Source organism: Macaca thibetana, chromosome 9, assembly GCF_024542745.1.
Source record: "Macaca thibetana thibetana isolate TM-01 chromosome 9, ASM2454274v1, whole genome shotgun sequence".
Classification (NCBI taxonomy): Eukaryota; Metazoa; Chordata; class Mammalia; order Primates; family Cercopithecidae; genus Macaca; species Macaca thibetana.
The window spans coordinates 46,449,308-46,465,060 of record NC_065586.1 but is presented as its reverse complement, the minus strand read 5'-3'; the positions used below and the strand labels follow the sequence as shown (position 1 = coordinate 46,465,060).

General features: G+C 53.4%; 1 protein-coding gene across 1 annotated transcript; it reads left to right on the top strand.

Moving 5' to 3' along the window:
• The first annotated feature begins 5,624 nt into the window (after window positions 1-5,624).
• On the top strand, window positions 5,625-14,555 carry LOC126962637 (NUT family member 2A-like). The gene is given in 8 exon segments (XM_050803924.1): window positions 5,625-5,842; window positions 5,844-6,001; window positions 8,068-8,767; window positions 10,733-10,861; window positions 11,830-11,969; window positions 12,412-12,797; window positions 13,286-13,402; window positions 13,737-14,555. Coding segments are annotated over 8 exon segments (2,634 nt in total). The 3' UTR covers window positions 14,523-14,555.
• The last annotated feature ends 1,198 nt before the right edge of the window (window positions 14,556-15,753 follow it).

The following is a 15,753-nucleotide window of genomic DNA, read 5'->3' as shown; positions in this document are numbered from 1 at the left end:
ACAAAGCATTCATCTAAACTGCCATGCCCTTGAACACACACACAAACTCAATACTTATGTAGTTCTCTACATGCCCTAAATATACCCACGATTAACTAACACGCCACAAATATGCAAACATGCCACCTCATATCCTTAAATACACATACAGTTCCAAAATACCGGCACATATGTAATCATACTTCCAAATGCTCACACAGAAATAACTCCATCTTCCAAGACACAGAATCATACAAAATCCACCTCACAACTGCACACATTCATCCTACCAGTCCCCCAGTAGACATGGAACTGCCCTCACACATTGAAATAGACATACACACCCCCTGAAAATCATAAAAAGAAACACGCATCACCATGCAACATGTCCTGAGTACTTCCTACATTTCCCAAATACATAAACCAGAGTGTACATCCACAAAACGTACACTCTGGTCTTCCGACATTTCCCAAATACGTAAACCAGAGTGTACATCCACAAAAACAGACACAAGCACTTTATTATTGCCCATGTGCACAAGATAATTCTTCCAAATCTGCCATACATTAGACAAATACAAATCCCCAACATTCATCTGAGAAAACACGTGCAAAATACATCTTCACAACCCAAATCACAAGTATCTAACCCCAATTCTTCTGGTATACATATCTCACATCTCATATCCTCAAAATATAAACTCTCACTCCTACATACTCTCACAAAAACAGTTATGACCTTCTTTTTTGGGGGGCGGGGAATGGAGTCTCACTCTGTCGCCCAGGCTGGAGTGCAGTGGCACGATCTGGGCTCACTGCAACCTCCGCCTCTTGGGTTCAAGTGATTCTTCTGCCTCAGCCTCCCAAGTAGCTGGGCATGCGCCACCGCACCCAGCAAATTTTTCTATTTTTAGTAGAGACGGGGTTTCACCATGTTGGCCAGGCTGGTCTCCAACTCCTGACCTCAGGTGATCCGCCCACCTCAGCCTCCCAAAGTGCTGGGATTACAGGCGTGAGCCACCGCGCCTGGCCCAGTTATGACCTTTAATCTGCAATCTCCAGACAGACACCACCAACCCACACGTGTGAATACATATTACATTCTCGCCAATTAAATACATATCAAATTCCAAACTAAGAATTCATATAAACACATTTTCACATACACAAAACCACCCCCACAAATCTCACACCCTCCAAAATCCAAAATAAATCTTCCTGACATTCTCAAGTACACACTAACCCAACCACCCAAGATACACACGTGTGTGCAGTAAATTTTAGATACATGTGTAGCCTACAATTTACAAATAATATACCACTACTTTTTATTTGTAAATTCCACATAAGTAAGCGATTCGTATAGAAGCTTTTCTTGACTTTGGCCACACTCTTGCATCCACAAACAACTTGTGCTACTAAGTGAACAGACTATGACTAATGGCCTGTTCTTCCACTTCGCAGCTCTTCACATCATTGACAAATGAGTGTATTAGAACACGCATGCTGGCTGATCATTCTGATCAAGTCAACAAGCTTCACAACTTACTCAGTGAGGTCATCCGTGAGAATTTCACTGATTTTACGAGGACAGGAACTACTTCTTCGCTGAACTGCATCACGGTTTCAACTGCTGAGGTTTTCCTCAAGCTTCTGCATTGTTTGGAATATGAGAGGCACGGCGGAGACACACTTTGGGGTTCCCACTGCATTGTTAAACCCTCCTCCCTCACTTCAGGGCCAGGCTAGCAAGGGAAAGGAGCAAGGCCTGGGCATCCCGCAGGGCCCCCGGTAGGAAAGCCGCCACAGGCCTGCTCTGGCCAAAATGTGGGGTCGCCCCGCGGACACTGGTGACCAGTGGGAGCATGACCAGGAGGCGATTACCTTCTAATCACACTTGGCTTTATTTTTAGGTAACACCAAGAAGGACGCCATGAGAGCGAAGGCCGTTGGGTAACCGCCCTTTGCTCTCGCGCTGCGCGTCTCCCCGCCATGAACCGCCAGCAACAGACGCTCTGGGAGCGGTTGAGGGCGGCCAGCAGGCGCGCTGGAACCCCGCCTGCCTCAAGGCTCGTGCGCAGGCGCATGGGGCAGGCCTGGAGCCCGCCCTGGGAGCGCCCTGCTGGAGATGGGGAAATGGAGGGACCAGGCACCTGGGTGCTTCCTGGGGCCAGACAAGGCCTTCTCGTTTGAACCTCCGTGACCGTGCCTCTGAGAAACCAGTGCGTCCGCAACGGCCACTCCCAGTTTTCAGTAATACAAACCTGCATTGCATGCACTTAGGTAACACTCTTGCTGAAAGGTTTCCCTTTGGAGGGTTTATCCTAAAGCAAAGTATCCTCAACTTGCATGTTTTGCATTCCCTTTGGACTGCATTTATTTCATTCCTGCTCATTCCTTTCAAAAAATAGTATGCCCTGTTTTCCTACTCAGTCTGGAGATTCCATTAAAGAACATTTCTGGCAAAGAATTTTAGACCTGAAAACACACTCCAAAATACAGCTTCTTCTGACTCCATTCCCAGAGTTTTTCCGACCGCATTCAAATGATTTCTAGAAATGTTTTTGTTATAGCTTTGATCAATTTCAGTTGACAGAGCAGCAGGTAGTAAGGGAACAATTCCACACTCCCCCACCCCCGACTCTGCAACACAGTGCAGAATTCCAGTTGGCAATAAAAATCTAGTAGAGAAGCAACTCAGTGACTTGAGTTTGTAATAGCTTCAGAAGAAACTTTAATCGTCACATCCTTTCTGCTCATTTGCAGGATTCCTATCATCTGTCTCCATGTGATAACACTGAAGAGCCTTCACGTCTACGCCGGCCCAGGGCCTCAAGTGCAGAGACTGAGAGCTGGGCAGGACACAGCATGGAGCCGCCATTCCTCTACTGTTCCCTGATGGGGTGGAAGAGCATGTGTCCTCTGAACAGGGGATCCAAGCCCTGAGATGTTCTTTCTCAGCAGTCAGTGTGGCCCAGGACTTTCTATGGGCATGCTCAGAGAGCAGTGGCCAGAGGACTTCTAGCCACCACCTCCCATGGTCAGTCTTCACAAATTACCTTTGGCTAATTTGATGTCTCTCCTCCTGGGGTCTAGGACTTCAGACGTATACAGAAGTGATTGCAGAATTGAGACAAGACACTGTTCCACAGTATAGTTTTTGTATACTGGTCAGAAAAAGACTCATTCAAATCCTGTATCAAAGCCATGTGTAAGAATCTTGAGAAAGCATCCGCTGACTGACTTGACAAGGGAGGAAGCAACCAAGAATTCTGAGTATGATATTTTTGCCTCAACATCCCTCTTAGATGAAGTTATTGATTGAAAATCATTTAAGTTTGCCCCGTGATAAAAGGTCTAGTCCTCAGAAAGATTTCCAAAGCATTTACGGTTTGTTTGGTTTTGTTTTGTCAAGTTTACCATGATTTCACTTGAATTGCTCTCCGTTGATCTTCTCAGCTAAGATCGAGATAGAGTTGCACAGTGGAAGAGGGCTGCATGTAAGAAGACAGTTCTGTCTCAGAGGACAAAAGGCCTGGGAGCACCCAAACAGGCAGTCACTGTGTGGAGGTCACTCCCCTCCCAGTGGCCACTGTGGAGGCATTTCATAGAAATGCTTGCTGGACCATTCAGGTTTAGAGTTGGGACAAAACCAACAATTCATGAGGATATTGGACAGGAGTTAGGAATGACCTCACACAACTGGGGCAAGGAGGGGAGAACCCTGGGCTTGAGACTTGCAATCCACCGCCTGCCCCTGCAGTGTGGTCCCTGTTACATTTTCCTGCAACTCTGCCTTCTTGAGCCCAAATGTCTTCAAAAGGGGTAAACGCATCGTAAGTGCCAACAGGGTGTGTTTCAGTGAATGTTAGCAATGTGCACCGGTCTGGCTGAAGGCCTCTTCCGTTCCCCAACACCCTCCCATCAGTGCAAAATTATCCCGCCCAGCAGGGAATGACGTGTGTGTCTCCGAAGATTTTGTTGCTGTGCTCTGAGTACTCACTCCTCATCTCCTTTGACCGGTTTCCTATCACTCCCCTTGTTCACAACACAGAACATGAGTGTTCTTTCCTGTCATTTTGACGCTGATAAACGGACAGTGATTCTCAGTGTGAAAATGAGAATGAAGTTTTTTTAAAGACAGGCTACAATAATTCCCACGCAGAGAAGCACGTGCGATGACACTAGATTCCAAACAGCAAGAACGTATGGTGAAGATGAAGCCAACAGTTTGCTGACAGAGGCCAGCCAGGATTCACACATGTGAGGGGATACATGGGAATGGGGATGGGACATTGGTGGATAGCATCCTGGCGTGTCTTAGAATGAACATGGGTTGTGGATTTCTAACTCCTGGAGAAACCACAGCTCTAGGAATTGTAAGCTGCTTTATGTTAGGAAAGAAAAAGATGGTGTTCTGCCCTCCTGTCCCTTACAACTGTGCTTGCTGCCACTAAACCTGGAAGCTGAGAAGGGTATAATGGCTACTCCTGACTTCCTCTCATCAAATCAGCCCGCTATTGTTTTCTGCAATGGTTGTGTTTTGTGGTGAAGCCAAGATTCACACCTGAGTCTCCTTACTGCAAGTTCTCACTCTCACAGTGGAGAGTTAACAATAATCGCTTCATATGTTGCACTTTTTTAGGAAGGGTTACCAGATAAAGTACAAGATCCCAGTGAAATGTGACTAACACAGATAAAGGAAAAACAGTTTTTTTGTAAAACTATACTCTAAATATCACATGGATCACAATTATAATAAAAACTAATTCACTGTTTATCTTGAGTTCAAATTCCACTTGGTATTCATTATTCATACTTGCTAAATCCTGCCACTCTATTCTTTTGATTTGAAGGAATGGAACAATGTCTTATCCTAGGAATTTACCTACAGAAATAGAGGAGCCACATTACTAGTCATTATAAATATGAAGAAAACATTGGATCATACTAATATATTAATTTTTACCCCAAAAAACCTGAAAGCATTTTTAGACAGCAAAAATAGCTTCATTATGCTTTTGATTGCATAATATATCTCTGGAAAGATGAAAAACAATCAGATAACACCTGTTTCCTCCAAGAAAGAAAATGTGGTGGCCAGGGAAAAGAGAGGGGAGGAAGGCTGGTCATTGCCTATTCCACTGTGCACAGTTTGAATTTGGAACCATGCAAAAGTATTGCTTGGTTAAATTAAAATCATTCAAAAGACAAAAAATAAATATTTAACACCAGCACAGTATGCTGGGAAACAAAATGAAAGGATTTCTGGTCTTGGTGCTATAGGTCGCATAGCCACTCTTTCCTGGATTGAGGCTTTCCAGCAAAGGGGATGGGAAGTAAGGCTGGCCTGCTGGTGTGGACAGAGATTCCAGCAACATACATGACCTGGGGGCACAAGGATTGCTTCTGAAACAATGATGAGCACACAACCACCTAATAGCCTGGATCAGCTGAGACCATCCTGATTTCAAACACCCAGTCCCCTTGCCTTCCTAAGAACCCCTGTGTTTTCAGACTGAAAACATGTTCTGAATTGTGTTCAGGAAGTGCATCCCCTGTTGAAAGTCATCAAGAGTGGGAAAGAGCCAAAGTGGGAAGGAGCATGGTGTTGATTGGCACAAAAGGAGGTCTGTTGATAAAGAATGGAAGTAAAGGGGAAATCAGGTATTAGCTTTTGCTGTGAGTCAGGACAATTTGAAAGTTGCCTAAAGAGATGCACACCATCTGTGTTGCTGCCGTCCAGTTGGAAGGGAAACTCAGGTTCTTGCCTAATGGCTGAAGCCGTTCACAGAATGTCCCCCACCCCTACCAGCTGCCCACTGCCCCTCCCCCTCTGCAGAATGTCTGGGGGCCTATGTTCCAAACCTATTTACATTCAAATTTTCCCTGCTCCACTTGGACTCAGGAGCATCTGCTGAGCCAGGTCACTCTCTTGGTCCTACCCTTGACTTTTCTCATTGTGGAAACTGCCAGACAGCGGTGGTCAGTGCCCAGCCTGAGGGGATGGCTTCAAATGGAGGTGAGCCTGTAGGGATGGGGGCATTATCCGAGTCTGCCATGCCTCAACTCCTTGGGAATTCAAATTTGACACTGCCCCTGGGGACAGTTGATAGGGCTGATGTTGAGGAGGGAGGGAGCACTGGATGTCCCCAAGGACATCACACCTGGGGATGGCCATGGCACCCTGAGTCTGTGGTTAGGGAGGATGAATCCTTAGAGGTGGACCAAGATGCTTGGGGGAATACACCGTGTAGGGGAAAGGTTGGAGTGGATGGATTGATCCTTTCTAGAGGGAGACAGGTCATGTCATTGTGTGTTTGTAGGGAGTGGTGGGATCGTGTTGTGCTGGTGGCCCCGGGAGGATGACAGGCAAGCCTGAGTCCTGTGCCGTGTCTTCAGGCACCTGGAAGGTGCCCTTCCATAGTGTTCAGAGGAATTTAGACTGGAGTTTTCTAGATCTTAGGGAGGAGTGGGGAGAAGTGGTCTCAGCCAGAAAACTGTTGGGTGGGTTGACTGTGACAGACCTTGTAGTGACAACCTCTGGGTGGGCGAGGCTGGGGGCTACTGTAACTGCCACAGCCCGGAGCCTCTCAGCTCCCTCCCAGAGCTGGCTTCTCTGTCAGTTCAGGTAGCTGTTGGCTTTGATTTAACAGGGGTGGGGGCAGATGGGGAAGTTCAGGCAACACAGGGCCTGGGCTTCCTGAGTTGTTCTGAATTGCTTGCCTGTTTGTGGAAGCTCAGGTCTTCAGACCCACTTCCTCTTGTCTGCTAGTTCATGGCCTGTCCTCTGCACTTTGTGTTACTGTGGAGATGAAGAATTTGCTCCTATTCCATTTATACAGCCTCATGAATGGGGGACAGGTGTGGATTCTTCTGGTTCTCAGTGGAAGGGTCTGGAAAGGCTGGTTTCTACTCCTTCCTCTACTTCCTTGAGTAGAGGAAGGAGAGTAGCGCACAAATAGGAAGATGGTTCTCTTAATATTATTATTCAAGTTAGGATGTGCGTCCTGAATGATGAGGTGCATGTGCTGTATCCCTTATTCCCCTTGACTAGAGACTGCAGGAGGTGCTAGTGAATAGAGATGAGTTCCAGACAACTTTGCCTTCCCTGGCCCGTGGCCCAAGAACCTCTTGTTCTTGGTTGGCCACTATGTTCAGTTATTGGGAGCTCAAAGGAGAAGGACCAGAGATGGGCTCCTTATCCCACTACCTATTGTAACCTGAGCAGCAGCTGTGAAAATCCCTAGACACCTCCCCTGATAGCCCTGCTGCTCACCATTTGCTGGCTGTGTTCTAATCGTGTGCAGCTGTTGCTGGCTGTGCAGTGACACTATCTCAGGGGACTCCACCACTGCCTCTCAGACCTCTCCCTGGGAACAGAGCTTCCTGAGTGGCAGCTGGGACCATCAAGTACTGAGGAAAGGGTGGCCCGAATCTGACCCCTATTTAGCACTTGCTGTTGGTGGTGCCAGGACAATCACTTCTATGCAGGGCATGACGAGTTATGGATTATCTTCAGGGTTCGTAGGGCACTGGCTTGGGAAAGATTTCCATCCAGTGGTTTTCTTTTGTTGTGTTTGAGCTAGGAAAGACAGGGGTTTACAAGAGCTTCAGGAAAAGGCTGATTGAAGAGGAGATGGGGCCATAATATTCGGAAGCTCCTGACTTCCTGTCGGCCTTCTGAGTGCCAAGCATTGCCCTGGGGTAGGCCCCTCACCTGTTGCTGAGCACGCTGAGGACCACCAAGCTACTGAGAGACTCATCCCTGACCCATGGCTTGGGAGATCCTGTGAGGCTGACAGGGTCTGCCAGGGACACCCCAGGGAGACCCTCGGGCAGCGAAGGCTTAGCTGTTGCTTCTTGGGGGACAGGGGTCAGGGAGTCTTGGTGACCGGGGCCAGGCTCTCTAGTGGAGCGACTCTCCCGTGGAGGAATAGAGCATACGATGCACACTCAGGGACACTTGCAAGCTGCACAGTTTCCCTGTCACATGCCCTCAGCTGTTGGGACTCCCCTCTGATTCCCCAGTGACTAGTGTGGACCTGGAGACCCCAGCTCATTCACCTCTTTCCTTTGTCTCCACAGCATACCCAGTGCTGGGACCAGGCGTGACCATGAACCCTGGAACCTCCCTGTCTGTGTTCACGGCTCTGCCGTTTGCCACACCTGCTCCCGGCCCAGCACAGGGGCCACCCCTCATGACTGCAGGGGTTCCTACAGGCGGCCCCCTGGTGCTGCCTGCCTTCCCCAGCACATCTCTGGTGGCAGGACAGGATGGTCACGGCCCAAGTGGGGCCGCGGCTTCCAACGGCTTTGTCCAGATGAGGACAGAGGTGGGGCCTGTGAAGGCCCCTCAGGCGCAGACCTTGGTCCTAACTCAGGCCCCCCTCGTCTGGCAGGCTCCAGGCACCCTCTGCGGAGGTGTCGTGTGTCCGCCTCCCCTACTCCTGGCAGCTACTCCTGTGGTGCCTGTTATGGCTGCCCAGGTGGTTGGGGGCACCCAGGCCTGTGAGGGAGGCTGGTCCCAGGGCCTTCCTCTTCCACCACAACCACCACCAGCTGCCCAGATGCCCCCCATCGTGTTTCCAGCGAATGCTGGGCCATGCCCACAAGGGGCTCATGGAGAGGGCAGCCTGGCTTCCTCCCAGGCTAAGTCCCCGCCGGACAACTCCTGTAACCCCAAGAGTGTCTATGAGAACTTCCGACTCTGGCAGCACTACAAGCCCCTGGCCCGGAGGCACCTTCCCCAGAGTCCTGACACCGAAGCACTTTCCTGCTTCCTCATGTGAGTGCCCTCGGGGCTCCGGAGCTGTCCTGCAGCTCACATGTAAAGTGGCTGCTGGATGGACAGGAGAGCTTGTTCATCCGCTGTTCAGGGGAGCTTGCAGGGCGGTTGTGAGGGTGATGGGTTGCACTATGGGAAGGTACATTTTCAACAACATTAATCTGGCTGCGGCTCAGGACAGACTGTCAGGGGCCTCATCTCAACTGCCCGTCACTGTCCCATGAGTCCAGTCAATCCTTACTTTCAATAATTTTCACAACAATGTTTACAGAAGACCCAGGTCAGAGAGGGTTTCTGGTGTGACGTGAGCTACGGTTTGGGTTTAGGTCTTTGAGTACACACCCCAGTGCCTCCCCTTAAACCCAGTATTGATGGCCAGGAGCACATCACATCAGGCTGGGAGGAGGAGCTGCAGGGCCCAGATGGAACCTGGTACATGCCCGCAGTTCTGCCGAGGTCCAGTTAGCACAGCGGTGGTGGAGCCTTCACAGGGGGATGGTCTTGGGCCCCACACTGGGGTCGATGCTGGGCAGGTATTTGCATCTTCACCCTCAATCCCTCCCAGAAAAAGGGACAATGATGCTTCATTCAGGGGATGGTGAAGAGATGACTTGAGCTCACATATGACATGCATAGCACAGTGCCTGGAACATGCTATGACACATTACATGATAGCAATTATGATTACTGTCCCCATTACTATCATTATCAGGACTAGGCCATCTAGGAGAGAACTCCCCAAAGCCACAGGCTCCAGTGATAGCTCTGAGTGCACCACGAGCCCAGCAGCCCAGGGCCGTGGACTGTGGTGACTGTGAGGCAGCAACGTCAGCATCTGGAAGAGTTTGTGGTTTCATTCCCAGTCCCTACCTCTCTCCACACTGCGGTGCCTCTGTGACCCTGTGTTTCCCGCTGATGAGCAAACGGGAGCTTGAGCACATCCACCTTGCAACACACTGGCCGTTCCCCTAGGGAAGTTCCCTGCCTGGGGTGTAGGTGAAAGGTGACCCCATCTTCATCCCCAACAATCTCACTGCCCCCGCACCCTGGAACTGGTTGCATTCCCCCTTGGAGCTGAGTCCCGGTGCACTGGGGACCCTGATTCTTGGAGTGGAGCTGCCCCAGGCTCACAGGCCTTTGCCATGTCTCCTGTGGGAATGTGGGAAGCTGTACCTGGCTGCTTGCAGTGGGCTTGGACACGGCTCTGCTTTGGTTCTGGACGTGTGCTCCTGCTCCTCATGCTCCGGGACCCTGAGGCTGCGTCCCCAGGGGCTGCCTTACTCCAGAGTCCCCAGGAAGCTGGTTAAATACTCAGTCCTGGGGCCCTGAAACCTGCACTTTAACCCTCGCTCCCAGGTCATTCTGTGTGCACGCTGTCTCAGTCAGCTCAGGCTCTGCCGTAACAAATCCCATAGACTGGGTGCTTTATCAAGACACATTCATGTCTCCCAGTTCCAGAGGCCAGAAGTCCCAGATCAAGGTGACAGCAGATTGGGTGTCTGGTCAGGGCCCTCTTCCTGGCTGGAGAGAGCTGCCTCTGGCTGTGTCCCCTTATGGCTGAGAGGAAGAGCCCTGGCATCTCCTCCTGGCCTTATGAGGGCTCCGATTCCATGACTGGGACCCACGCTCATGACCTGCTCTGACCCTGACTGCCTCCAAATACTGACACACTGGCCCTGAGGGCTTCAGCACAGCAATGTTGGGGGCACACATGTTCCACCCATAGTACTGAGTTCACTTCTCAACACTGAGGACCTGAGAGGCAGTCGGAGAGGCCACTTGGTAGCTTGTGTTGATGTTTGATCTTGCAGTCGTGTTCTGGGGCCTGAGGAGCCCACCTGGGGGAGAACAGGACAGGGACATGGCAGGACAGGTGTGGCGAGGACAGGGGCCAGGTGTTGGGACCAGGTGGGCTTGGGATGAATGGTGGGCTTATAGACTGGGACTGACTGCACTGGTTTACAGCCCAGTTCTCCGATCCCTGGCCCGGCGGAAGCCCACCATGAGCCTGGAGGAGGGACTGTGGCGGGCCGTGCGGGAATGGCAGCACACAAGCAACTTTGACCGGATGATCTTCTACGAGATGGCGGAAAAGTGAGTGTGGGGTCCTGGGGGCAGGGCCCGCATGGCAGGGTGAGAGTGAATGACAGAGGCCCGGTGGCCGTGGTGGCTTCTCAGCGTGGAGCATGAGGAGGATGTGGACAAACACAAGACGCTCTGGGCCCCTGGCTCCCTCAGGAAGCTGCTCCTACCACCTAGAGTGCTCTGGGGTCTCAGTGCTGCCCTATTGGGAAGCAGCCCTGCCTGGCCTGGGGCCTACCCCTGCCTTGACACTGGAGGTCATAGCGGGAGCAGCCAGCATCGCAGCCCAAAGTGGGTCACCTCCAGCTGTGGGGATGGGGAGAAGGGGTGCTAGTGACTATAGACAAGAGTGGGGTGCAGGCTCCTCACAGCAGTGGCCAGAAGTCGGTTTTCTCCCATCCCAGCCCGACCAGGGAGTTGGATCAGGGAGACCTATGCCCAGGACACCGTGAGCCCCATCTCTGGCCTGACCGCCTTTGCTCCTGGGCAGTCCTGTCCGTGAAGACAGACAGACAGCAGCCTCAGGGGAAAGGGGCCCTGTCCTCTGGGCTCAGCTTGTGCTTCTTCCTGATCATTGGTCTCCCAGGCCTTGTGGCCCTGGGTTATCTTTGAGGGGCCCACAGTCCCAACCTCAGGACTCCTGCATCTGGGCATCATCCCTGACGCCTTCTGCCATCAACCCCACCCCTGGCCAGCTGAAACCTGGAGGAGGGATCCCCTGGGACCCTCCTGGACATCGTGGCCCTGACTTGAGTCAGGAAGCCCCGTTGATGCCATGGGCTCTGCAGGGGCCGGGTGAGGGAGGGTGAGCCCAGAACTCTGGGAGCAGCTCCCTCCTGGGACTGGGGGATGGCACCTAGTGAAGGCCTGGACAGTCCACCGGAGGCACTTCCTCCCATCCCTGCCCTCGGCCGCTGCCTGGTCCTGGGGAAAGGGGGTCTGGACCCTCTCAGCACAGCCTGGGCCTCCTTCACCCCCAGGTTCCTGGAGTTTGAGGCTGAGGAGGAGATGCAGATTCAGAAATCGCAACTGATGAAGGGGCCCCAGTGCCTGCCTCCTCCGGCCCCACCGAGGCTTGAACCTCAAGGACTTCCAGCCCCTGAGGCGGACAAGCAGCCAGGTATGGCTTCCCACATTCCCACAGGAGCCATGGCAAAGGCCAAAGGGGCCAAGGGAGGCCACCGTGCCCACACCACATGCTTCCCTTCAAGAGGGAGATCTTCTCCCTCCAATAGGACAACTTCCAGGAGCATATGTTGGGTATTGACCTGGTCAAGTTTCCTAGCTACTCTCTCCCCTTGCCCATCCAAAACTCCACACATGCTCTGCCCAGGAAGCAGGGATGAGCGAGGAGAGTACACAGCATATTGGTGGCTCCGAACTTCCTCCCAAGCGATGCTGTCTCACATGTGCCCCTCCTGCCTCCTCCGGGGGTGCTGCGGTTCAGGTGGTCCTGACCCACCTGGGACCCACTTCACATCCCCAAGCCCTGCCCTCCCCTGTGTGGTGCAGGCAGGAGGAGTGGCCCTCACCACACCCATCCTCCTCCCTCTCTGCCTCAGTGTACCTTCCCAGCAAGGCCGGCCCCAAGGCCCCGACTGCCTGCCTGCCACCACCCAGGCCCCAGAGGCCAGCGGAGACCAAGGCCCGCCTGCCACCACGCAGGCCCCACCGGCGAGCTGAGACCAAGGCCCGCCTGCCACCACCCAGGCCCCAGAGGCCAGCGGAGACCAAGGTCCCCGAGGAGATTCCTCCAGAAGTGGTGCAGGAGTATGTGGACATCATGGAGGAGCTGCTGGGGCCTCCCCTCGGGGCCACAGGGGAGCCCGAGAAACAACGGGAAGAGGGCGAAGTGAAGCAGCCACAGGAAGAGGACTGGACACCCCCAGACCCGGGCCTCCTGAGCTACATTGACAAGCTGTGTTCCCAGAAAGACTTTGTCACCAAGGTGGGCTGGCCTGGAGTGCTGGGGTCTGCAGGATTCCAGGGGGTAGCACTCCCAGGTCCTTGGAATTAAGCTCTGTTCCTTAGTTACTCAGCAGTGCGTGTATTTCCATGGATTTGAGTGTCTGTGTACGTGACTGTGTGTGTCTGTGTGTTGCTGTGTGTTTGTGTCTGTGATTTGTTACCGTGTGTCTTTTTGTGTGTGTGTGTGGGTGTGAGTGTGGAGTGTGTATGCTAACTGTGTCTGTGTCTTTTCCTGTGCCGTATGTGGGTGTGTTTGTGTGTCTGTGTGTGGTTTGTGTGTCTCTGTCTGTGTGTGCGTATGCTACCAGGTCTGCGGTCTGTGTCTGTAGCTGGTGGTCACCATGATATGAGACAGCCCCACGAGGGTGGGGACGAGGCGCTTGCAGCTTTCTGCATCTCTTCTGGGTGTCCTTGGCTCCGGGTTACTCCCTGCCCAGGAAGCTCACGCCTTCTTCCTTCTGTTTCCAGGTGGAGGCCGTCATTCACCCCCAATTCCTGGAAGAATTGCTTTCCCCAGATCCACAGATGGATTTCTTGGCCCTAAGCCAGGAGCTGGAGCAGGAGGAAGGACTCACCCTTGCCCAGGTACCCCAGGGGCAGGAGGGACCCAGCACACAAGGCCCACCTGATTGTCTAACCCCACCCTGCTGGGGATGCTCGGCTTCTTGGGGAGCCACTCCGGGGTGGGAAGATGCAGGTTCAGAGGGAGTAGGATGGAGAGGAGCCAGGGAGGGGAGTCAGGATGCAAGCTGCAGTGAGGCCCAACGGGATGCCCGGCAGAGCCACACCCTCTCTCTTTGACATAAAGCCCAGCTGCCTCAGGCTTCCCTGCCTCCCGCCCAAGTGTCCTGGTCTCCACCACCCTGGGCCCTGCTCACACCCAGGGTAGTCCCAGTAAGTGCCCCCTTTCCTTCCGCAGCTAGTGGAGAAGCGCCTCCTACCCTTGAAGGAGAAAGAGCATGCGAGGGCAGCCCCTAGTCATGGCATGGCCTGGTTGGACTCAAGTTCTTCTAAATTTGCAGCTGGCCAAGGAGCAGAGAGAGACGTCCCTGACCCCCAACAAGGGGTTGGCATGGAAACCTGCCCACCCCAGACGGCTGCCCGGGACCCTCAGGGACGAGGCAGAGCCCGCACTGGCATGGCCAGGTCCAAAGACTCTGCTGTGCTTTTAGGATGTCAGGATTCCCCTGGGCTGAGAGCTGCCCGGCCAACCTCTCCTCCCCAGGACCACAGACCCACGTGCCCTGGCCTGGGGACCAAGGACACCTTGGATCTCCCTGGAGGATCTCCTGTCAGGGAGTCACACGGACTGGCTCAGGGGTCAAGTGAGGAGGAGGAGCTCCCCAGCCTGGCCTTCTTCTTGGGTTCCCAGCATAAGCTGCTGCCCTGGTGGCTACCCCAGAGCCCTGTCTCTGCCTCGGGCCTTCTCAGCCCGGAAAAGTGGGGACCCCAGGGAGCTCTTCAGTCCCCATCTGCTCCGAGAAGAGGCCTCAGCCTAGCAGCCTCTCCTGCCACAATGTCCAAGAAGCGACCTCTCTTCAGAAGTCCATCGCCTGCTGAAAAGACACCCCACCCAGGGCCTGGGCTCAGAGTCTCTGGGGAGCAATCCCTGGCTTGGGGGCTGGGTGGTCCCTCACAGTCTCAAAAGAGAAAGGGTGACCCCTTGGTCTCCAGGAAGAAGAAGAAGCGGCATTGTAGCCAATAGGGGCTTCCGGGCAGGTTTTCTGGTGCCAGTCCGCAAGGGTGGGGGTCTGGCATCTGATGCCCCAAAGCAGTCAAAAGCTTCTTCCTCCCCAGTGCTGATCTTGCTGGGCCTTAGCTTTGGAGGGTAGGGGAGGGAGGGGAGGGGAGGGAGAGGGTGGCTGAATGGGGAGGGCAGAGAGGGAGGGGAGAGGAGGGAGAGGGTGGCTGATGGGGAGGGAGAGGGAGAGGGTGGCTGGGCTGAGGGAGGGTGGGCTGAAGGGCAGAGAGGGAGGGGAGAGGAGGGAGAGGGTGGCTGAACGGGAGGGCAGGAAGGGAGGGCCTGGGGGGAAGGGGCTGGGGGTGGGAAGCAGTGCCTTGGGTGTCTCTTGTGTAAATGTGAATAAATGTAGTTGTGTTGGAAAATGCTCTCAGGGCTGCTGCCTCTGTCCTCGGGGCTGTGCTGCTCTGTGGAGGGTATCTGTGAGGGTGGGCAGAGGAACTGGGAGATGCCAGGCACTGGGAACCCACAGGGGCTGGTCCCACTTTTTCCCCCTGGTGTAGGGAGCCCCTTCAGTTGCTCCAGGGACTGACAGATGCTGAGGAAGCCCTTATCCCTCCCACCCATCCCCACTCACAAGGCCTGCCTGCGTTAGCGAGGCTTCTTGGAACCTCCCATCATTATCAGTATCCCTGGAAAATCCTGGGATTGGAGAGAGCTGGCTGGCTCTTGTTCTGCTCGGTGGGAGCACTGCCCCTTTGCAGGAGTTAGGAATGTTAAATGAGCCTTGTTTGAAGGGAACGTGGTCCATACTCTGGTGTGCGTGGGGGTGCCCAGCCAACTTCCTCACCTAAAGGTTAAAGTGACACCCTGGAGCTCCTGCTGGTTACCCCACTGGCTGTTGTCTATCCCAATGTCCTTGTCCTTGTTTTGGCTGAACCATTCCTAGGAGGCAGAACTTGTGCTTCCTCTACCTCTGTGTCCCACCTGAGCCCTACGATCTGCCCCTAAATGGGCACAGAGGGGCTGACTGGGGGGCTCTGGCAGACTGAACACACGTCGCCCCCCGCCCCCCGCACAGTTCCTGTGTTGAAGCCCTAACCCCAGCGTGATGGTATTTGGAGATGTGACCTTTGGGATATATTCAGGGTTAGAAGAGATCATGAGGGTGGGGCCCTAATGATGGGAATAGGGCCCTGGTAAGAAGCAGAGACCCCAGAGCTCTCTCTCTCCCTGACACGAGGACGCAGTGAGA